The sequence below is a fragment of the Oncorhynchus tshawytscha genome, linkage group LG09, assembly GCF_018296145.1.
Source record: "Oncorhynchus tshawytscha isolate Ot180627B linkage group LG09, Otsh_v2.0, whole genome shotgun sequence".
Classification (NCBI taxonomy): domain Eukaryota; kingdom Metazoa; phylum Chordata; class Actinopteri; order Salmoniformes; family Salmonidae; genus Oncorhynchus; species Oncorhynchus tshawytscha.
This window is the reverse complement of record NC_056437.1, coordinates 26,267,161-26,291,971: the sequence shown is the minus strand read 5'-3', so window position 1 is coordinate 26,291,971 and position 24,811 is coordinate 26,267,161. Positions and strand designations below refer to the sequence as shown.

Below are 24,811 nucleotides of genomic sequence, written 5' to 3'. Positions count from 1 at the left end.
TATGGTTCACCTGAAGCCTTTGATGGGACACTGTTTGCAGATGGAGCACTTGGCCTGGTGTTGGGCGTTCTCTGCCTGGACCACTCGCTGCAGCACGGGCAGCCACACAATGGACTGGGGCTCCAGGCTCATCCACTCCAGGAAGTGGGACAGCTGGATGGAGGTCTTCCCAGGAGCCTGCAGCCACACGGTGGGGAGGAGAAGAGGACCATGAGACCACCAGAGATCCCGAAGGCAGGGCCTGTGCTCTCTGGCACCCTGAGGGCAGCTGGTCCCCTTCAGAGACTGACTAAGTAGAGCTGTAGCAAATTACTGGCGCTTCACAGTCATTCATTGCCAGAAATAATTAATGACATTGATGATAAGAAATGTTAAAGAAAAGCCTCATGAGTCACTAATGTTCATTACTGGACTAAATTCTCATTAAAAAGGGTTTGAAAGGCACTCCATGTAACATTTCTTGAGGGCCTTGATGAGAGAAATTGCATAATTAAATTGTCATTGCCGTTTGGGTTCCAGTGGTGTGCTCTAATCCAGCTGTGGAGCCTGATAAAGCCTGTCTACTATAGTAGCATCCCGATGCCACTGGAGTGAAGGACTGCTGAGTATCTATCATGGGGACATACCAGAGGACAAATCACATATTTACTACACAGACATGCATGTGGACATACAAATATACACAACGTACACAAATACACCAATGTACACATATGTACCTCCGTAAAGCCCACACAAACAAGCTGATAGACAGCAAAAGGTCAGAGCGACAGAGCCTGTGGTAATTAGCCCTTTCAGATAAGTTAACACAGCCTGTTAAAATGCCATGACCCCTTTGACATAGTTGACTGTTTACTAATCTCACTCAGATATGTCAAGATGAAACAGAGGCAGCAGACATATGACTGGCTGATCTAAAAGAGTCTATCAGAGGCGTTGATGTCTCAGTATTTATCATGAATGTTTGACATGAGCTTTTAACATGATACAGTTTGAGTTAGCATAACTGTCATCATAGATGGTTAGTTGAATAGGGCTCACAGTGTTTAATCAGGCATATGCATCTCTCCACCATGGTCTCAGAGCTACTCAAAGACATATAAACAGCCTCAAATCCTCTGTGATATTAGTCTGCTGCTCACATTATTTGTTATAGATTACACCTTACAAATGAATAAAGAATGTTCAAAATCCCCTTTGATAATCAACATCACATATCAAGATTGGAGATACTCTAATGACAAGTATCAGTTTTTAACACAGAATGGATTGTACTTATTGTAATCTCACACAACAGGGAATTAGATGGGGAAAACCTTAACAGTAGTAGCTAGTTTGACCAATGTAAATCCTAGCTCACCATGCGAAAGCAGCTGGCCACGCTTGGCTCCACATTGCTCCCTCCAAAGGCAGCCACCTCTCCTAGCTGCCATGGGATCTGGATTATCTCCTGAAGCAGAGCATTGAGGTGTTGCTGGTCAGCACATCCACCAGGCCCAGACACCTGCCAGAACAGATCTGACATACCCTCTCCTCAGACAGGACATATAGGACACAACCTACACTTCTCTGTACGATTGATTGGAAATGCATCATATACAGTAACAAAGCACATCTTACATTTGCATTTCTCCTGAATGTCAGCATTGCATAGACACACCAGTCCTGTCTTGAAGGACAGGATTCTCAGCTGCCCATTGCGGCCACTAGAGGGTGCAGAGAGAGAAAAAGAGGAAGTCTCAGTGTTTGACTGCCGCACAGTATGGAGTGAGGTGGATGGTTTTTCACAGTGGTATACATTCTTACTCAACAGAGTCAACTGCCATCTAAGCATGAGATAATGCAGTAATACACCCTCACTATCTCTCTCCTTCTCACACACAAATGCACATGGTTCAATACCCACGCACATTCATAAGATATCCAGGTTTTAGCCCCAGAGCACTATACTCACTCTTTTGGCCTTCAGCCGCTCAGCTGAAGTGCATATGAATGCATCTATATATACACACACACACACACACACACACACACACACACACACACACACACACACACACACACACACACACACACACACACACACACACACACACACACACACACACACACACACACACACACACACACACACACACACACACACACACACACACAGCTAACCTTGTGGGGGGACACAATTCAGTCACATTCAAAATCCTATTTTCCCTAACCCTAACCCGTACTCTTACCTTAACCTTAACCCTAACCCAAAGACCCAACCTTAACCCTAAACCAAGCTCCTAACCCTAATCCTAAAACCAACCCTAGCACCTAACCCTAATTCTAAGATTAACACTAACTCTAACCTTAACCCTAAACCCGCTAGAAATAGCATTTGACCTCGTGGGGACTAACAAAATGTCCCCAGTTGGTCAAATGTTTGTTTGTTTACTACTCTTGTGGGGACTTCTGATCCCCACAAGAAGTTAAACACGTCCACACAGTCTTCACACACACACATACAATCGCCCAGGGACAAATGAACGCTATCCAAAGAGCGTAAAGGCCGCAGTATAAAACACACACACACAAACTGAGCGCTGTCACGCATCATTGGATATTTATTTGATACTTGGTTGGTGATGTTGCCCTGGGGAATATTGTTCACTAAACTGAATGGCTAATCCAAGGAGCCCTGCTAAGAGTGATGTACTGTAGCTAAATTATCTAAGAGATAGAGAGAGCAACCCTGATGTGGGACTGACCTAGGATGTCTCTTAGAGGAAGAGAGGAAGATGCAGAGAGAGATGGAGGGAAAATATTTAAGGGAAAGAGTGGAGAGAGTGACATGTTATGGAATAGATAGAGATTGGGAATAGAAAGGCTAAAGGATAGACAAAAAGGGGAATAAACTGTAGAAAATTAAGAAGATGTTCCATTAGGCAGACCTGTCGTATACGTTGAGCAGCCAGTTGAGACACATGTCCACACAGAGCGGGATGTCGAGCAAGACGCCATGTTTCTCCTCCAGCTGCTTGTACAGGCTGGTCAGAGCATGGATGACCTCCAGGACATCCATAACCTCAACAGCGTCCGTCACGGGGTCATCATACCCCGACCCCAGGCCCTGTAAAACCGCTGCCGCACAGCCAAGGCTCAGCTTGTCCACTTTGGGTAGAGGGGAAAGGGAGAAGGGCGTTAGCTGTGACACTACTGCTGCGGTGATTGAGTGGAGCAATTAATATGACAGGCCACTGGGCACAGTAACACACTCACATCTCAAGGCCTGTTGTACACGTCGCAGCTTCATGGCTGTTCGGTAGGCAGAGAACCTGATATTGTTCAGATCAGCTGGGGAAAGATGGTAAATAATGGCATCTTTAGATCAACACCATAATAGGAAGCATCCTTGCAATCATATGGCGATCCTTTTCTTCAGTCTTACCAAGTGCCTGGTAGAGCTCTTTCATTTGTGGATGATCCCAACAAGTGGTCTGGGTTTGATGGCTGTAGCAAGAGAGAGTAACATGTAGAGAGACGTAGAGGGACAGGGGTCATAGTAAATATTGAGGTCACAGTAAACAAACTGGGACACGGGTCACAAAAAGAGGGAAACTGTTGACATGCTACAGTGGTTCTTCCCTTAAAAGTTGCGGCCTTACTGCAGCACAGCTTGCAGAGTGCCGCATAATTATATGGCACGTTATTTGTCAGCTATTGTTGCCAGAATGACACAATTTACCCCAATCTGCCACCATCTACCACAAACGGTCGCGGCATAAGCTCTAAACTTTTAAAGGAAGAACCACTGTATGCTGCTAGACTTGTATTTGTGCTGGAAGGCTGATGTTTTTTCACACTGGTTTTGTGTTTTTATTTATGCTTACTTAATGTAGTATGGCACTTTGTTGGGCGATATGGCACGTTCCCATGGAATCTGCACTGAACCTAAAATGAAACAATGTAAATCAAGCAAGCACAACAATGTAGCATGGAAAATGTAACCAGAAGAGCAAGGGCATTCAGCATGGCAAATGTAACCAGTGTTCTGAGGGGGTTCTCCAGCAGAGAGAGAGAGAAGCAGCTTACCAGAGAGGAAATGCTGGGACCTGGGCCCAAAGTCTCTGTGGGCATCCTGCAGATGCCTCAGCCTCTTCTCAGTGGACTCCTGCAACAGGGAAACACACACACATCTCTAAGCCTGCTACAGCACATTCCCAGGGACAGAGTAACATACTACACGTGATCTGACAACAAGAGGCTTTAGAAGAGTGATGGGAAAAATGAGACTGCTGGAGAACATTGTTGCAGGGGAAGATCAGGATTGTAAAATCTCATATAGGATTTTAGCCTCTCCCTTTTTTTGTACCTCCAGCAGTTTCCACCTGGTGTTGAGTTGCTGCAGACCCTGGGTGTTGTCCTCTGATAGGGGGACACTGGAGATGGTCAGCTGGTGGACTAGCTGGTTGACATGCTTCATGCCCTCCTGACCCTGAGTCAGCTCCTCCTGGAACAACTACAACATAGAGGCCATGCCAGTCACTAACACGGCAACCATTTGCCAATCATAATACAACATCCTGATATGTAGGGTCTTTGACCAAATACGCTGTATCTGCTGGTAAAGCAATCTAGAATAAATCTAAGTATATAATGTGCAGAGAATAGCTGCTAAATGAGTTATTCTATGCCTATGCACATGCATTAAGCATTTGGAGCAGATCAGCTCACTTTCAATGTTAGTCTAAGTAGTCACTATATAATGGAAAATAAAAATGGACCTTGCTAGTGGAAAACAAAAATGGTTGTATGTTGCTGATTCCTGCATACCTTGGTGGCATCGATATGGTCCTGCAGTGAGTCAATGAGAAGGTCTCCTATGGGCCCCCAGGCCTCCTGCACCCCCTCAGCCTGCTCCATGTCCAGGCACAGCTCCTCCACAGCCCCCTGTAGCTCTGTGAGGCGCTCCAGAGTACACTGCATGTGTTTGTGGCGCTGAACACTGCGTGACATCACACTCTCCCACAGGTCTCCGGCCACTGCGGCCTGCCTCCACACCCAGCGACCAACACTCTGCTGTTGAGTACTCACGTCTACAGACAGGAGATGCAGAGTAACAGAAAGGGCAGATCTCACTGGAGAGACAATGACAAATCAGGATTCAGCTTATTATGAAATAAGCATTTTCTTCCTAACGAGGAACACATAACTAACTTCTTAACTTATTGGTCTGATAATTGGGTTTGCCATATCTTGCTGACTTCCCCACCTTTGCTGTCATCTGGATTCACAGTGGCACATTGTGACAGAAAGGCCTGAGCGGACTCCAACACCGAGTAAATAAAGGGTCCCCGAGACTTTAACTCCTCAACGAAAACCTAAAGAAGAGATCAACAGAACAGACATCCGTTCCATCGTCATTCCATCTGCTCTGGGTTAAGTGCTGCACATAGCAGCATAACAAGACTTAACGTTAATAAAACCACAAATCTGGAGTATGCACAAGACACTGGATATCTTGTTTTTTTCATCCTTGTAACTGAATTAGATAACAGACCTCTGTGGACTTGCAAATATAGCCAGGAGCAAACAAGAGAAGAAATATTCACAAGCTCAGGCTTCAGACTGAATCTGTGTTGATTTCCAATGACAATACATTCAGACTACATCATAATGTGGGTTGAAGTACTCTCTCTCTCTATTTAGAATTTCACTTGGACTACATTTCATACATTGCATGTGTTGGGACTTTGCGATTCATGACAACAGACAGACGTCAAAGACTGTAGAGATGATTTTGCAAGGGCATATAAAGATCATCAAAACCATTCCCATAAACAATGGCTTAATGTGAAATAACTGTACAAGGCCATTTTTATGCTCATATTTTATTTATATACAGCACATGTGTATTGTGTACATATCCTGCAAAAATATTTGCCAATAAAAGTCAAACAAATAAAATGTTCACCACTGTTCAAAAGTTTGGGGTCACTTAGAAATGCCCTTGTTTTTGAAAGAAAAACACATTTTTTTGTCTATTAAAATAACATACATTTGATCAGAAATACAGTGTAGACATTTTTAATGTTGTAAATGACTATTGTAGCTGGAAACGGCAGATTTTCTATGGAATATCTACATAGACGTACAGAGGCCCATTATCAACAACCATCACTCCTGTTTTTCAATTGCACGTTGTGTTAGCTAATCCAAGTTTATCATTTTAAAGGGCTATTTGATCATTAGAAAACCCTTTGCAATTATGTTAGCATAGCTGAAAACTGTTGTCTGATTGAAGAAGCAATAAAACAAATGGGATAATGGACCTCTGTACGCCTATGTAGATATTCCATTAAAAAATAAATCTGCCGTTTCCAGCTACAATAGTCATTTACAACATTAACAATGTCTACACTGTATTTCTGATCAAATGTATGTTATTTTAATGGACAAAAAAAAAAGCTTTCAAAAACAAGGACATTTCGAAGTGACCCCAAACTTTTGAACAGTAGTGTATATCTTATAGATTGTTTTGGCCTACCTGATGTATCTCACTCTGATGTTTGTAGCTTGTTATATCGCCATGTAAAGGCAAACTGTCAGATAGCTCCTCATCCTTCACAGATAGCCAATCAATGATGCCCTGTAGCGAACGCTGAAGCCTCTCATTAATGTCTGAGAGAGTCTCCAGTCCTACACTGTGTGGATTGGAAATATATTTTGAAACACAGACAAACACAAATCGTACATACATTGTTAAATGTTGAGTAAATACAGCAATTTTCTCACAAATCATTCCAAAATATGTGAAAAGTTTGAAAGTGGGTAATCTACATGTGTGGGTGGTTAAGAATTTCAAACACATTAATGGATGTACTGTAATGACTTCCTCAGAAAACCGCGCCAGACCATGCTCTCCATCTAGGCCTATCAGCACAGTGCGAGAATCTCAATTGCATAAACCTCACATCCTCTCTCCTCACCTCCTTCTCAAAACCTATTGGATGAGAAAGCCAGAGGTGAACTTCTCCAAATGGGATGTGAGGAGTATGCAATTGAGATTCTTCCAAAGATGCCCTAGAGTTCAACAGTGACCCCTGACCTGACCTAAACTTCAAGAGTCAATCAATGTCCTGCCAGAGGCCACTTCTGAGCCGAGCAGTCTGAATGAGGGAACCCTCAAACGAACAATCCAACATGGTACTGACAAGTAACATTCTTGCAGGGCATGTTCCCCTCTGTGTTATCTATGATTCAGAGCAACGTCTACTTTCTGTCAGTTCAATGTCAACACCAGCAATTAAAATGCTACATCCAGCCTGTCTATTAAGTGCTGTGAGAGTCAGTGGGGGTCCCTTCATGGTTTATGTGCTAATTAAAGCCTGGGAGATAAGCTCTGGGTTAGCACTAATTTACCCCGCTCTCCATAGAATTCTCCCTGGTTCAATAAGTTCCACTTTCCTCGGCAGTGACAAAAACAACACGGCACACAAGTAGCAATTTACCAAAACTGTAAACGGTAACCAAACAGGAAAATATAGAATTGACAAAACAGAGCCACAGACACTGGTCCAGAAAGTCAGGGGCTAAATGAACAGATGGCAGATGATAAGTAGCATGATATAAATACATCTAGGAGGGCACATCACAACATATTTTGTAAAGAAAACACACCACAGTTAAGGATATTGTGGAATAAATATCTATTATAATAATGATAATAATTTATTGAACTTTTATAGCGTTTTTCATTACAGACAGAATCTCAAACCGCTTGTTATTAGGCAAAATAAACAACAAGCAATTTAAAAATGATTGTGTAATTTTATCATCACACGAATGCATGCTTCAAACTACCAGGGTTGTGTTTGACTTCTACTGGCATCACAGTAAAAATAAAAATGGGTTGTTCTGTATGAAAGCTGAAAGCTAATGCCCGGGGAAATGCAGGGTTGCATCTCTCTTCTTTCGCTTGACTGCTTTACCTTGTGTAATAATTAACCCAGAAACATCAGTCCTCACATCAGCGTACACAAGACATACACACATGGACAGGCATAACACACCCTCACATACTGTACACACACACTGCACAAATAAACATGCTCTTCGTAGACTCATGCTCATATTAAGACTCAACTTATACATAATATTATGAAAACACATTCATGCACATTACATACATTAATACATATATGACATACAAAGATCTAAGTATGTGTGGTTTCTGCAGATCCAAGGCTAACGATAACATTTCAGACATGGCCCGTCAACAGAAATACATACTTTCTGCCCGGTGCTATACACTTCTCTCTAAGCATTAGGAATAATGCATTATACACAAATCCTGCCTCTGCAGAGTCCTACCTTGTGTTATGAGGATTGTGTTGGACTCCCCTACACCACAGACACATCTCACAGTCTTCACACTGCCCTCCCTGCTGGCTGACTGATCGTCTGCCGTCTCTGGCCCATTCCTGGTCCCTCGGAACCCCAGGGTGTGGCTGTGGTTCACACTGACACTGTGGCATGGAGAGGCGTCCCCGAGCTAGATGAGACACAAGCAGGTACACATGACAGATGGCCATTACAATACAAACAAATAAACAGCAAACGTAGACAAGAATCGGACTAAATCCTTAAGTGATTTATTCCTGCAAACTATATACTGTATCTGTTTTCATCTTTAAGCATGATTGTGATCCTGACTGAGCCACTGTACATACTACAGTAAAATGTGTCACTGCAAATAAGGCAACCATTCTGTGTCTTGTGCCAAATCTATGAGACTAGGCATTACTGCATACTGGGAGTCATGCTCTCTAACACTACATACAGTGGGGAGAACAAGTATTTGATACACTGCCGATTTTGCAGGTTTTCCTATTTACAAAGCATGTAGAGGTCTTAAATTTGTATCATAGGTACACTTCAACTGTGAGAGACGGAATCTAAAACAAATATCCAGAAAATCACATTGTATGATTTTTAAGTAATTCATTTGCATTTTATTGCATGACATACTGTAAGTATTTGATCACCCACCAACCAGTAAGAATTCCGGCTCTCACAGACCTGACCTTTCTTTAAGAAGACCTCCTGTTCTCCACTCATTACCTGTATTAACTGCACCTTTTTGAACTCGTTACCGGTATAAAAGACACCTGTCCACACACTCAATCAAACCTCTCCACAATGGCCAAGACCAGAGAGCTGTGTAAGGACATCAGGGATAAAATTGTAGACCTGCACAAGGCTGGGATGGGCTACAGAACAATAGGCAAGCAGTTTGGTGAGAAGGCAACAACTGTTGGCGCAATTATTAGAAAATGGAAGAAGTTCAAGATGACGGTCAATCACCCACGGTCTGGGTATCCATGCAAGAGCTCACCTCGTGGGGCATCAATGATCATGAGGAAGGTGAGGGATCAGCCCAGGACTACACGGCAGGACCTGGTCAATGACCTGAAGAGAGCTGGGACCACAGTCTCAAAGAAAACCATTAGTAACACACTACGCCGTCATGGATTAAAATCCTGCCGAGCACGCAAGGTCCCCCTACTCAAGTCAGCGCATGTCCAGGCCCGTCTGAAGTTTGCCAATGACCATCTGGATGATCCAGAGGAGGAATGGGAGAAGGTCATGTGGTCTGATGAGACAAACATAGAGCTTTTTGGTCTCAAGTCCACTCGCTGTGTTTGGAGGAAAAAGAAGGATGAGTACAACCCCAGAACACCATACCAACCCTGAAGCATGGAGGTGGAAACATCATTCTTTGGGGATACTTTTCTGCAAAGGGAACAGGACGACTGCACCGTATTGAGGGGAGGATGGATGGGGCCATGTATCGCGAGATCTTGGCCAACAACCTCCTTCCCTCAGTAAGAGCATTGAAGATGGGTTGTGGTTGGGTCTTCCAGCATGACAATGACCCGAAACACACAGCCAGGGCAACTAAGGAGTGGCTCCGTAAGAAGAATCTCAAGGTCCTGGAGTGGTCTAGCCAGTCTCCAGACCTGAACCCAATAGAAAATCTTTGGAGGGAGCTGAAAGTCCATATTGCCCAGCAACAGCCCCGAAACCTGAAGGATCTGGAGAAGGAATGTATGGAGGAGTGGGCCAAAATCCCTGCTGCAGTGTGTGCAAACCTGGTCAAGAACTACAGGAAACGTATGATCTCTGTAAGTGCAAACAAAGGTTTCTGTACCAAATATTATGTTCTGCTTTTCTGACGTATCAAATACTTATGTCATGCAAAATAATGCAAATTAATTACTTAAAAATCATACTGTAACGGCTTTCCTGTTGTGAATTAGAAGCGGACCAAAATGCGGCGTGATTATACTGATTCATGTTTAATAACAAAAAGGATAAACACGAACACGACAAAAACAACAAACGTGGAAAACCAAAACAGCCCTATCTGGTGCAAAAGACAGGAACAATCACCCACAAACACACAGTGAAACCCAGGCTACCTAAATATGGTTCCCAATCAGAGACAATGACTAACACCTGCCTCTGATTGAGAACCATATCAGGCCAGACATAGAAATAGACAAACTAGACATGAAACATAGAATGCCCACTCAGCTCACACCCTGACCAACCAAAACATAGAAACATACAAAGCAAACTATGGTCAGGGTGTGAGACATACAATGTGATTTTTCTGGATTTTTGTTTTAGATTCCGTCTTTCACAGTTGAAGTGTACCTATGATAAAAATGACAGACCTCTACATGCTTTGTAGGAAGTAGGAAACACTGCCGATTTTGCAGGTTATCAAATACTTGTTCTCCCCAGTGTATGTAGGATCTGAATTTGACCTATATTGTCACATCAAAATAGCCCTGCAGTAACAGGATTTGAACGTTTAGTCCATAATGTTGCTTGATCGATGGTTAGGCTATTAGATGGCCAAATGTCGACTACATGAAAAGTGCAATACTGTTAATATGTGTGTTAGTGTGGGCTTTCAGTGTATTTATGCAAATCACAAAACTCATCTGCATTTCCTAGGGTGCAGGAAGATTCTCAGCAACAGTAGAGTGCTCAAATTAAGATCCTACAGCCACATCATTGCCAGGAAAAACATAAAATGCATGTGACAGACATAACTTGCAGGGCAGAGTCATTTGGCAAAAGAGCCCATTATCACACATAATACAGTTATTGTATGTCACAATATCTCAGTAAAACAGGACTAAACAGAAATGGTTTCCTTATCATTTAGGGCCCTCTCACTTATCTTAAAAATATAATTTTGGTGAGAACTGAGAACCTTGCCTATGTTTGCGATTAAAGTGATGTTTCCAAAGGAACTTGGGTATTAGCTGGGGAGGAGTAGTGCAGTGCAGTTTCGCGGCCCCCATAAGGTTAGAGTAAGCCCCTCACCCCCCTTTTACTTCAGGATACATTTTTTCTTCCATGGGGCAGAAAGAAAAATGTGCAGTATTTATAGCGAATCTCATACGGTTTTACACATTTTGTCATGAGGCTGGGAGAAAATGTTGCTGTTTTAGAGCTCAGTACCTTGACACAAGGCGAGACCCAGATGCAGACACAGAAGGCATATGGTTGGAGTCTTACAATATTTATTAATCCAACAGGGGGAAGACCGGAGAATGGTCCTGGACAGGCAAGGGTCCAAACCAGTTCAGTGTCCAAAAGGTACCGAAGGGCAGTCAGAATCAAGGTCAGGGCAGGCAGGATGATCAGGCAGGTGGGAAAGTAGTCCAGAGTCAGGCAGGGTTCAAAACCAGGAAGACTAACAAAAAGATAAAAGCAAAAGGAGTATGGGAAAAATACACTGGTTGACTTGACTAACATACAAGGCAAACTGGCACAGAGAGACAGGAAACACAGGGATAAATACACTGGGGAGGTTTACGTGTTGCTGTGTGTTGTTGCCAACCTTACTTTGCTTCCTGACAACTTTATGGTTTTTACTTTTTAATTACCGTTTATATTTTTGGTTTTTCCCTCACTCAACTTTTTTTCATTCAACTTTTTCACTCCGGACGCTTTATTTGGACGTGGTTCGTCAGGACCTCCACCAGCCTAAGTAGTAACATTAACATGATGCCTTCTAATTGCAGTCGCTGTACTCAATATACAGGAGAACGATCGCCTTATGGCGAAGATAGCTGTGTTGCAAGCCCAGCTTCAGATGCAATCGTTAGGCAAGGGTAATTTCAGTGTAGGAAAGGATGAACCAGCGCCTGTGCCACCAGTAAGTACAGATAGTAACGTTAGTATAAATCCCCTGGCACAGTCCCCACAACCGGACAACTTTCTCATGGTTTCTGAAGGGAAATGTAGGAATGCTCAACCGGTGTCGCTCATTCAGCCGACAGAAACTTTCAACCGGTTTTCCCCATTAAGCAGCTAGTCGAGTCTGAGGCCGAGCCTTCTCTTGTCTCTACTCCTCCCGTTACGGGGTCTGAGACGCCGAAGCTTCCCACCATTAGCTCTGACAAATTGAAAACCCTAGTCATTGGCGACTCCATTACCCGCAATATTAGACGTAAAACTAATCATCCAGAGATCATACACTGTTTACCGGGGGCAGGGCTACCGACATTAAGGCTAATCTGAAGATGGTGCTGGCTAAAGCTAAAACTTGCGAGTGTTGAGAGTATAGAGATTTTGTTTTCCACGTCGGCACCAACGATGTTAGGATGAAACAGTCAGAGGTCACCAAGTGCAACATAGCTTCAGCGTGTAAATCAGCTAGAAAGATGTCGGCATCGAGTAATTGTCTCTGGCCCCCTCCCAGTTAGGGGGAGTGATGAGCTCTGCAGCAGAGTCTCACAACTCAATCGCTGGTTGAAAACTGTTTTCTGCCCCTCCCAAAAGATAGAATTTGTAGATAATTGTCCCTCTTTCTGGGACTCACCCACAAACAGGACCAAGCCTGGCCTGCTGAGGAGTGACGGACTCCATCCTAGCTGGAGGGGTGCTCTTATCTTATCTACCAACATAGACAGGGCTCTAACTCCTCTAGCTCCACAATGAAATAGGGTGCAGGCCAGGCAGCAGGCTGTTAGCCAGCCTGCCAGCTTAGTGGAGTCTGCCACTAGCACAGTCAGTGTAGTCAGCTCAGGTATCCCCATTTGAGACCGTGTCTGTGCCTCGACCTGGGTTGGGCAAAACTAAACATGGCGGTGTTCGCCTTAGCAATCTCACTAGGATAAAGACCTCCTCCATTCCTGTCATTATTGAAAGAGATCGTGACACCTCACATCTCAAAATAGGGCTACTTAATGTTAGATCCCTTACTTCAAAGGCAATTATAGTCAAGGAACTAATCACTGATCATAATCTTGATGTGATTGGCCTGACTGAAACATGGCTTAAGCCTGATGAATTTACTGTGTTAAATTAGGCCTCACCTCCTGGTTACACTAGTGACCATATCCCCTGTGTATCCCGCAAAGGCTGAGGTGTTGCTAACATTTACGATGGCAAATTTAAATTTACAAAAAAAAAAGATGTTTTCGTTTTTTGAGCTTCTAGTCATGAAATCTATGCAGTCTACTCAATCACTTTTTATAGCTACTGTTTACAGGCCTCCTGGGCCATATACAGCATTCCTCACTGAGTTCCCTGAATTCCTATTGGACCTTGTAGTCATAGCAGATAATATTCAAATTTTGGTGACTTTAATATTCACATGGAAAAGTCCACAGACCCACTCCAAAAGGCTTTCGGAGCCATCATCGACTCAGTGGGTTTTGTCCAACATGTCTCTGGACCTAATCACTGTCACAGTCATACTCTGGACCTAGTTTTGCTGCATGGAATAAATGTTGTGGATCTTAATGTTTTTCCTCATAATCCTGGACTATCGGACCACCATTTTATTACGTTTGCAATTGCAACAAATAATCTGCTCAGACCCCAACCAAGGAGCATCAAAAGTCGTGCTATGAATTCACAAACAAAGATTCCTTGATGCCCTTCCAGACTCCCTCTGCCTACCCAAGGACGTCAGAGGACAAAAATCAGTTAACCACCTAACTGAGGAACTCAATTTAACCTTGCGCAATACCCTAGATGCAGTTGCACCCCTAAAAAATAAAAATATTTCTCATAAGAAGCTCCCTGGTATACAGAAAATACCCGAGCTCTGAAGCAAGCTTCCAGAAAATTGGAACGGAAATGGCGCCACACCAAACTGGAAGTCTTCCGACTAGCTTGGTACCGTGCAGTATCAAAGAGCCCTTACTGCTGCTCGATCATCCTATATTTCTTTTTGATACTGTCGCAAAGCTAACTAAAAAGCAGCATTCCCCAAGTGAGGATGGCTTTCACTTCAGCAGTAATAAATTAATGAACTTCTTTGAGGAAAAGATCATGATTATTAGAATGCAAATTACGGACTCCTCTTTAAATCTGCGTATTCCTTCAAAGCTCAGTTGTCCTGAGTCGGCACAACTCTGCCAGGGCCTAGGATCAAGAGAGACACTCAAGTGTTTTAGTACTATATCTCTTGACACAATGATGAAAATAATCATGGCCTCTAATCCTTCAAGCTGCATACTGGACTCTATTCCAACTAAACTACTGAAAGAGCTGCTTCCTGTGCTTGGCCCTCCTATGTTGAACATAATAAACGGCTCTCTATCCACCGGACGTGTACCAAACTCACTAAAAGTGGCAGTAATAAAGCCTCTCTTGAAAAAGCCAAACCTTGACCCAGAAAATATAAAAAACTATCGGCCTATATCGAATCTTCCATTCCTCTCAAAAATTTTAGAAAGGCTGTTGCGCAGCAACTCACCGCCTTCCTGAAGTCAAACAATGTATACGAAATGCTTCAGTCTGGTTTTAGACCCCATCATAGCACTGAGACTGCACTTGTGAAGGTGGTATATTACCTTTTAATGGCATCAGACCGAGGCTCTGCATCTGTCCTCGTGCTCCTAGACCTTAGTGCTGCTTTTGATACTATTGATCACCACATTCTTTTGGAGAGATTGGAAACCCAAATTGGTCTACACGGACAAGTTCTGGCCTGGTTTTAGATCTTATCTATCGGAAAGATATCAGTTTGTCTCTGTGAATGGTTTGTCCTCTGACAAATCAACTGTAAATTTCGGTGTTCCTCAAGGTTCCGTTTTAGGACCACTATTGTTTTCACTATATATTTTACCTCTTGGGGATGTCATTCGAAAACATAATGTTAACTTTCACTGCTATGCGGATGACACACAGCTGTACATTTCAATGAAACATGGTGAAGCCCCAAAATTGACCTCGCTAGAAGCCTGTGTTTCAGACATAAGGAAGTGGATGGCTGCAAACTTTCTACTTTTAAGCTCGGACAAAACTGAGATGCTTGTTCTAGGTCCCAAGAAACAAAGATCTTCTGTTGAATCTGACAATAATCTTAATGGTTGTATAGTCATCTCAAATAAAACTGTGAAGGACCTCGGCGTTACTCTGGATCCTGATCTCTCTTTTGACGAACATATCAATACTGTTTCAAGGACAGCTTTTTTCCATCTACGTAACATTGCAAAAATCAGAAACTTTCTGTCCAAAAATTATGCAGAAAAATGTATCCATGCTTTTGTTACTTCTAGGTTAGACTACTGCAATGCTCTACTTTCGGCTACCTGGATAAAGCACTAAATAAACTTCAGTTGGTGCTAAATACGGCTGCTAGAATCCTGACTAGAACCAAAACATTTGATCATATTACTCCAGTGCTAGCCTCCCTACACTGGCTTCCTGTCAAGGCAAGGGCTGATTTCACTGCTTTTTTACTGCTAACCTACAAAGCATTACATGGACTTGCTCCTACCTATCTCTCTGATTTGGTCCTACCGTACATACTTACACGTACGCTACGGTCACAAGACACAGGCCTCCTAATTGTCCCTAGAATTTTTAAGCAAACAGCTGGAGACAAGGCTTTCTTGCTGGATATTGACGGAAACTGGAACATGCTGTTGTACACATCGATCCAGAGTATCCCAAATATATTCAATGGGTGACATGTATGATGAATACTCACCATGGAAGAACAGGGACATTTTCAGCTTCCAGGAATTGTGTACAGATCCTTGCGACATGGGGCCGTGCATTATCATGCTGAAACATGAGGTGATGGCGGTGGATGAATGACACGACAATGGGCCTCAGGATCTCGTTATGGCATCTCTGTTCATTCAAATTGCCATCTGAGAAATGCAATTGTGCTTGTTGTCTGTAGATTATCCCTGCCCAAACCATAACCCCACCGCCACTATGGGGCACTCTGTTCACAACGTTGACATCAGCAAACCGCTCGCCCACACAACGCCATCTGCCCGGTACAGCTGAAACCAGTGGCCATCGAAGGAGAGCATATGCCCACTGAAGCCAGTTACGGCCCTGAACTACAGTCAGGTCAAGACCCTGGTGAGGATGATAAGCATGCAGATGAGTGTTCAGAGATGCTTTTCTGATCATTTCTGCAGAAATTCTTCGGTTGTGCAAACCCACAGTTTCATCAGCTGTCCAGGCGGTTGGTCTCAGACGATCCCGCAGGTGATGAAGCCGGATGTGGAAGTCCTGGACTGGCGTGGTTACATGTGGTCTGCAGTTGTGAAGCCGGTTGGACGTACTGCCAAATTATCTAAAATGATGTTGGAGGAGGCTTATGGTAGAGACATTCACATTAAATTGTCTGGCAACATTTCTGATGGGCATTCCTGCAGTCAGCATGCCAACTGCACACTCCCTCAAAACTTGAGACATCTGTGACATGGTGTTGTGAGACAAAATTGCACATTTAGAGTGGCCTTGTATTATCCCAAGGACGAGGTGCAACTGTGTAATGATCATGCTGTTATCATTGTGACAATGGTGGTTCGAATATTGTATGTTTAAATTGATAAAAAATAGAGAATTTTATAGACCAGGAGTGTCTTACTGTACTATATGTCATGAAGACATGAATAAGGGGTCATGGTATAGCTGACCCTGCTCATTCCTGATGAATTTAGGATTATAGACAAACCTTAGGGAGTTATCCAAATCTCCGGACAAACGTTTTAGGAATCACAGTCTTGCGAGAAATAATTATTTAAAGTCACAGCACGCTATTGCAAGAAACGATATATTTTTGTTAATATCCATTATTGGCAGTTTTTAGAATTTGTTTTACTTTTTGGAAGAGTTTATAATTGTGATCCTTTGCTCCAAACAACGCAGGCAACTATACATAGACAAACAATATCCCATAACCCACAGGTGGAAAAATGCAACTTAAGTATGATCCCCAATTAGAGACAACGATTACCAGCTGCCTCTAATTGGGAATCATACACAAACCCCAACAGAAAATAAAACATAGACCCCCTAGCCGAGCTAACGTTAGCCACCTAGCCTCCTAGCTAGAATTCGCAACATATTGTACGTTTTGCAAATTCATAACATATAATACGATGGGAATCCACAAATTAATACATAGAAACGTAACATATCATACAAAATGTCTTGGAGAATACGAATAATTCAACAACTCAATCAACTGTTGCACTTATTTTACTTTTAGCCTTACCACTAGAAAGCTTCAGACAGCCTCCCTACAGCCCCAGACATTCTGCAGTCTGCATCAGACCTGTTGACCTGTAGCCCTATTACATTGGCTGTGTAGAACAGGAGTTAGAGGCCTTTTTAAATCAAACTAAGATCCTACATCTGTAGTACCATAATGCATGGATTGCCAAGAAAAACATATGGTGCATATGACAGACATAGGTTATAATCTGTTGTTCTGCCCCTGAACAAGGCAGTTAAACCCATTGTTCCTAGGCCATCATTGAAAATAAGAATTTGTTTTTAACTGACTTGCCTAGTTAAATAAAGTGAAAAAATAGAAAAATGTGATCTTATATCTGTATGCTAGACAGACCTTTTCAGTAGGCCATTCCAAGACATTTAAATGTTTCCCCTTAAACCACTCTAGTGTTGCTTTAGCAGTATGCTTAGGGTCATTGTCCTGCTGGAAGGTGAACCTCCGTCCCATTCTCAAATTTCTGGAAAACTAAAACAGGTTTCCTTCAAGAATTTCCCTGTAATTTAGCGCCATCCATCATTCCTTCAATTCTGACCAGTTTACCAGTCCCTGCCGATGAAAAACATCCCCACAGCATGATGCTGCCACCACCATGCTTCACTGTGGGGATGGTATTCTCGGGGTTATGGGAAGTGTTGGGTTTCCACCAGACATAGCATTTCCTTGATGGCCAAAAAGCTGAGTTTTAGTCTCATCTGACCAGAATACCTTCCATATGTTTGGGGAGTCTCCCACATCCCTTTTGGCGAACACCAAACGTGTTTGCTTATTTTTTTCTTTAAGCAATGACTTTTTTCTGACTACTCTTCTGTAAAGCCCAGCTTTGTGGAGTGTACGGCTTAAAGTGGTCCTATGGAAAGTTACTCCAATCTTTGCAGCTTTGCAGCTCCTTCAGGGTTATCTTTGGTCTCTTTGTTGCCTCTCTGAATAATGCCCTCCTTGCCTGGTATGTGAGTTTTGGCGGGCGGCTCTCTCTTGGCAGGTTTGTTGTGGTGCCATATTTTTTCCATTTTTTTTTAATGGTGCCCGTGGGATGTTCGAAGTTTCGGATATTTTTTGTAACCCAACCCTGATTTTTACTTCTCCACAACTTTGTCCCTGACCTGTTTGGAGAGCTTCTTGGTCTTCAAAGTGCTGCTTGGTTGGTGGTGCGCCTTGCTTATTGGTGTTGCAGACTCTGGGGCCTTTCAGAACAGGTGTATACAGTGGGGCAAAAAAGTATTTTATTTAGTCAGCCACCAATTGTGCAAGTTCTCCCACTTAAAAGAGGCCTGTAATTTTCATCATAGGTACACTTCAACTATGACAGACAAAATGAGAAAAAAATCCAGAAAATCACATTGTAGGATTTTTAATTAATTGATTTGCAAATTATGGTGGAAAATAAGTATTTGGTCAATAACAAAAGTTTATCTCAATACTTTGTTATATACCCTTTGTTGGCAATGACAGAGGTCAAACGTTTTCTGTAAGTCCTCACAAGGTTTTCACACACTGTTGCTGGTATTTTGGCCCATTCCTCCATGCAGATCTCCTCTAGAGCAGTGATGTTTTGGGGCTGTTGCTGGGCAACACGGACTTTCAACTCCCTCCAAAGATTTTCTATGGGGTTGAGATCTGGAGACTGGCTAGGCCACTCCAGGACCTTGAAATGTGTCTTACGAAGCCACTCCTTCGTTGCCCGGGCGGTGTGTTTGGGATCATTGTCATGCTGAAAGACCCAGCCACGTTTCATCTTCAATGCCCTTGCTAATGGAAGAAGGTTTTCACTCAAAATCTCACGATACATGGCCCCATTCATTCTTTCCTTTACACGGATCAGTCGTCCTGGTCCCTTTGCAGAAAAACAGCCCCAAAGCATGATGTTTCCACCCCCAGGCTTCACAGTAGGTATGGTGTTCTTTGGATGCAACTCAGCATTCTTTGTCCTCCAAACATGACGAATTGAGTTTTTACCAAAAAGTAATATTTTGGTTTCATCTGACCATATGACATTCTCCCAATCTTCTGGATCATCCACATGCTCTCTAGCAAACTTCAGACGGGCCTGGACATGTACTGGCTTAAGCAGGGGGACACCTCTGGCACTGCAGGATTTGAGTCCCTGGCGGCGTAGTGTGTTACTGATGGTAGGCTTTGTTACTTTGGTCCCAGCTCTCTACAGGTCATTCACTAGGTCCCCCCCGTGTGGTTCTGGGATTTTTGCTCACCCTTCTTGTGATAATTTTGACCCCACGGGGTGAAATCTTGCATGGAGCCTCAGATCGAGGGAGATTATCAGTGGTCTTGTATGTCTTCCATTTCCTAATAATTGCTCCCACAGTTGGTTTCTTCAAACCAGGCTGCTTACCTATTGCAGATTCAGTCTTCCCAGCCTGGTGCAGGTCTACAATTTTGTTTCTGGTGTCCTTTGACAGCTCTTTGGTCTTGGCCAAGGTGGAGTTTGGGTGTGACTGTTTGAGGTTATGGACAGGTGTCTTTTATACTGATAACAAGTTCAAACAGGTGCCATTAATACAGGTAACGAGTGGAGGACAGAGGAGCCTCTTAAACAGGCCTGTGAGATCCAGAAATCTTGCTTGTTTGTAAGTGACCAAATACTTATTTTCCAACCTTATTTTGCAAATAAATTCATTAAAAATCCTACAATGTGATTTTTCTGGATTTTTTTTCTCATTTTGTCTGTCATAGTTGAAGTGTACCTATGATGAAAATTACAGGCCTCTCATCTTTTTAAGTGGGAGAACTTGCACAATTGGTGGCTGACTAAATACTTTTTTGCCCCACTGTATATACTGAGATCATGTGACACTTAGATTGCACACAGGTAGACTTTATTTAACTAATTATGTGACTTCTGAATGTAATTGGTTGCACCAGATCTTATTTAGGGGCTTCATAGCAAGGGGAGTGACTACATATGCACGCACCACTTTTCCGTTTTTTATTTTTTCAATTTAAACAATTTTTTTTCATTTCACTTCACCAATTTGGACTATTCTGTGTATGTCCATTGCATGAAATCGAAGTAAAAATCCATTTATAGGAAAAACGCCAAGGGGGTGAATACTTTTGCAAGGTAGTGCATAACAGTAAAAGTAACTCTTATTTTCAACCCAGCAAGCCTTAGAAATCCATGTTAAAGGTTTAGACATTCTCATCCTACCACAGAGAAAATCCTTTAAATAAACAGTTAAATGAATTCACTCCTCAGGCCTTCAAATGATTTCATGAGCACTCTTTTTGAAGACAAGTCTCTGAAATAATGAACTGTAGAATGCAGAGAAATAAAATGGTTAATACGCTTAGCTGAGCAGAAAATCTAATTAATCTGGTGTTTTCAGCCAGAGAGGAAAACAAGTCAACACCTCTGTCTCTGCAAACTAACACGGACACACATACGGGATAAACGAACAAAGCAAACATTCAAAGTAAATCAACGTCATACGTAAATATCAATATTTGTCTATTGTGCAAAGACATGGCTTTTCCCCACAATAGCATTCAAGCTGTGGCAATTTGGTACCAGCATAAACAAGCACTTTGGAATAAAAAAAATAAACAAACCCCTGCTTTGAACCCATTTTAAGCAGACTTCAGGGTTCCAGCAGCACTATATTAGTATGGTTACTGCCTTTTATTTGTTCAACCTTTATTTAACTAGGCAAGTCAGTTAACAACAAATTCTTATTTACAATGACGGCCTACCAAAAGGCAAAAGGCCTCATGGGGGGACGGGGGCCTGGGATTCAAAATAAAAAATAAAAACAATATCAATTTAGGACAAAACACAAATCACAACAAGAGAGACAACACTACATAAAGAGAGACCTTAGACAACAACATACTGTAACAAGGCAGCAACACATGACAACACAGCATTGTTGCAACACAAGATGGTAGCAGCACAAAACATGGTACAAACATTATTGGGCACAGACAACAGCACAAAGGGCAAGAAGGTAGAGACAACAATACATCACACAAAGCAGCCACAAACGTCAGTAAGAGTGTCCATGATTGAGTTTTTTAATGAAGAGATTGAGATTAAACTGTCCAGTTTGAGTTTTGTTGCAGCTCGTTCCAGTCGCTAGCTGCAGCGAACTGAAAAGAGGAGCAACCCAGGGATGTGTGTGCTTTGGGGACCTTTAACAGAATGTGACTGACAGAACGGGTGTTGTATGTGGAGGATGAGGGCTGCTTTAAAAGAGTCTGGCACATGCACTTTAGTACAGACACGTTAGTAAAGAAGGCAAGTGCCTTCACATCCCTCTATGTTGCCTGAGTGAGTGAAAACCAAAGACACTTTAATAAAAGATTACAATTTCAGAGTAATGCACATGCTTGACTGTTGTATTTATACTTACTGTCAATGTCCCTGGTCAGGTTGGTGGTCATCCAGTCACAGAGCCCTGATTCCATTCCATTGGAGTGACTGAGGTCTGGAGGACATAGCATAATGTGCTGCTGTTTCACATGGATCTCCTCATGCAGTCTGTGAGTCTTTAACATACAATGACAGCATAACAATCTCAGACTGCTTACGACTTCACATTAGTTAATTGCACTTCTGGGCAAATTGTGTAATGCAACTCTTGATTGGTAAGACGGAAAATACATAACTTACAAACTATTATCAACTACATAGAAATGAATTACTCGAGATATCATCACACACAGAGAAAAGTGATTCACAGCTGAATCTTACCATTGCGCTCAATCGTTCCACAGACTAGACAATGTTCCGAGGACAACCAAAAGTCTCTGTGGTTGCTGAGAGAAAGGACGTCCACAATCTGCTCACTGCCACACCCGTCCTGCTGCATCACCCACAGCGCCAAAAGGAGAAGAGAAATTGAAAAGCAAATGAAAGCCAGCAGCCAGCAGCAACAGAGCCGATAATGCCACATTAACTCATCCTCATCTTCAGTGCACTCAAGTAGACTTCCAGAGGACAACACATGCACAGAGACCTCCAGCGCCTCAAAGAGCAGGCTGAGGGGGGAAGGGAAGGGTGACCCTCCTCAGGGGGTGGCTGAATCACTGGAACTGGCAGTGTCTAGGTTCTCTATGGGGAAGGATTCTCTTTTGATGTCCAATATTACATATCTTCTGTGATGAGATGTCTAGTGGTGCCTTATGGTAATCAATAAGTATATGGGAAATAGCAGAGTTATCTTCATGCTATAATGAAAGCTATTCACAGTTCAAGGTAATTTCTTATTATGGCATGGTAGTACCCTTAGGACATATGTCTATACAAGGATTAATATCAGTATGTGCTTATAAAGGCCAAATTCAGGGTCGCTCTCAGTGGTCAAACATTCATTGACGACCAGCATTTAAAGTGTATGAAATCTATGGGATGAAATCTATAAACTATGAAATGGCACCACCTGGTGCCTGGATAGCAATTTACAGTAGCTCAAACAGGGGAAGAGCTGTCCACCGGAAGTGTAAACTACTTAAGTAAAAATACTTTAAAGTACTACTTAAGTTGTTTTTTGGGGTATCTGTACTTTACTTTACTATTTCTATTTTTTACAACTTATAATTTTACATCATTTACATTCCAAAATAAAAAATTATACTTTTTAATCCATACATTTCCCTGACAACCCAAAGTACTAGTTACATGTTGAATGCTTAGCAGAACAGGAAAATTGTGAAATTCACACATTTATCAAGATAACACATGGTCATCCCTACTGCCTATGTTCTGGGGGACTCACTAAACACACATGCATCTTTTGTAAATAATGTCTGTGTTGGTGTGTGCCCCTGGCTATCCGGAAATTTTAAAAACAAGACAATGGTGCTGTCTGCTTTGCTTAATATATGTAATATGAAATTATTTATACTTTTACTTTTGATACTTAAGTATATTTTAGCAATTGCATTTACTTTTGATACTTACATTTAAGTATATTTAAAACCAAATACTTTAAAAACTTCTATTCAAGTATTATTTTACTGGGTGACTTTCACTTGAGTAACTTTCTAATAAGGTATCTATACTTTTACTCAACGATGACAATTGGGTTATTTTTCCACCACTGCTGTCCACCACACACCACACCCCACTCAATAAATGTCAGATGGCTACAACAACACATTTTTTAAAATTCTACATTTTGTTCAACAATATTATCTAATTGGTATGCTTTTCACACAGACAGTTAAGTATGTTGATTAAATTATATCCTGTGTGAGTTGAATACCAGCTAGAATGGAGCACATTACAGAATTACAAATTGTAAAAACCATTCTGCTGTGCAGCTAGTACCACACATGGTGTGTCAGCCATAGAGATAGATAGAGGGCTCTAGATGGATTTAACCAACAATGTATATACACTAAATGACTGACAATGGGCACTGTTTTGAAATCACCGCACCTCCATCTTAGCACTCCCCCACCAGTCTAAAAAATATTTTATTAATGTATACATTTGTTTTTTCCATGTTTATTCTATTACAGACACCTTAATTCATACTTTTAAATTATGTGATCAAAAAAAAAAGAAAGTTCTAATGTTACTGTACCCACTACAACAATAAAATACTTAAATACATGTAATTTTGTCTTATAAACGTTTCACTGAAATACTGTAGAATTACATTCATTCCTATGGAGGAATGCTCCTTCAAAGCCTCTCACTGGCCAATACATAGCATCAGCAATTCAGGGTTTATATACATCGCTAGGTTTAACTCGTTTTAATTTCGACATTGCCATTGAGGGCTTCTACCATTTTAAAGTAGTCAACTGGGTGGGGATTCCCTGGGGTTGGGAGCAATGACTGTATATATGAATGGACAAAGCTATCGATCACGTGACACCATTCATTCCTATGTGAGGACTCAATAGTGCATTGAAGCCGAATGAAGTCAGTTAAGATGGTGTCTCATGGAGACATTAACATGCGCAGTTTGAGCTATTCTAGGAAGTGACGTTGCAGGTTAGCTCAGTGCTCCGTCTCTCATTGAGTAACTCAAGTTGAAGGCCTACCAGGCTACTGCAGGCTGCCATTAGCAACTAAATTATACTTAATTTCTTCTGTGGGTGATTTTAAAATAATTGATTCCAGGACATACAGTGAGTGCATTCAAAAAGTATTCAGGCCCATTGACTTTTTCCACATTTCGTTACATTACACCCTTATTCTAAAATGTATAAAATTGTTTTTCCCCTTATTAATTTACACACAATACCCCACAATGACAAAGCAAAAAATGTTTTAGACATTTT

At 42.1% G+C, this 24,811-nt stretch overlaps 1 protein-coding gene across 1 annotated transcript in view; it reads right to left on the bottom strand.

Annotated features, from left to right (window-relative positions):
- Positions 1–22,522, bottom strand: part of LOC112257641 (dystrophin-related protein 2-like) — a 28,754-nt gene extending 6,232 nt beyond the window's left edge. Inside the window, exons 1-15 of the mRNA XM_024431378.2 lie at positions 22,269–22,522; positions 21,928–22,063; positions 8,353–8,533; positions 6,527–6,683; positions 5,252–5,360; positions 4,813–5,075; positions 4,352–4,498; positions 4,072–4,150; positions 3,870–3,930; positions 3,428–3,489; positions 3,259–3,333; positions 2,931–3,150; positions 1,621–1,706; positions 1,361–1,518; positions 11–177 (exon numbers count right to left, since the gene is read on the bottom strand). Of these exons, the coding sequence (XP_024287146.1) occupies positions 11–177; positions 1,361–1,518; positions 1,621–1,706; positions 2,931–3,150; positions 3,259–3,333; positions 3,428–3,489; positions 3,870–3,930; positions 4,072–4,150; positions 4,352–4,498; positions 4,813–5,075; positions 5,252–5,360; positions 6,527–6,683; positions 8,353–8,533; positions 21,928–22,063; positions 22,269–22,271 (1,904 nt within the window). The 5' untranslated portion in view covers positions 22,272–22,522. The remainder of the gene's footprint in view (positions 1–10; positions 178–1,360; positions 1,519–1,620; positions 1,707–2,930; positions 3,151–3,258; positions 3,334–3,427; positions 3,490–3,869; positions 3,931–4,071; positions 4,151–4,351; positions 4,499–4,812; positions 5,076–5,251; positions 5,361–6,526; positions 6,684–8,352; positions 8,534–21,927; positions 22,064–22,268) is intronic.
- Positions 22,523–24,811: the final 2,289 nt, after the last annotated feature.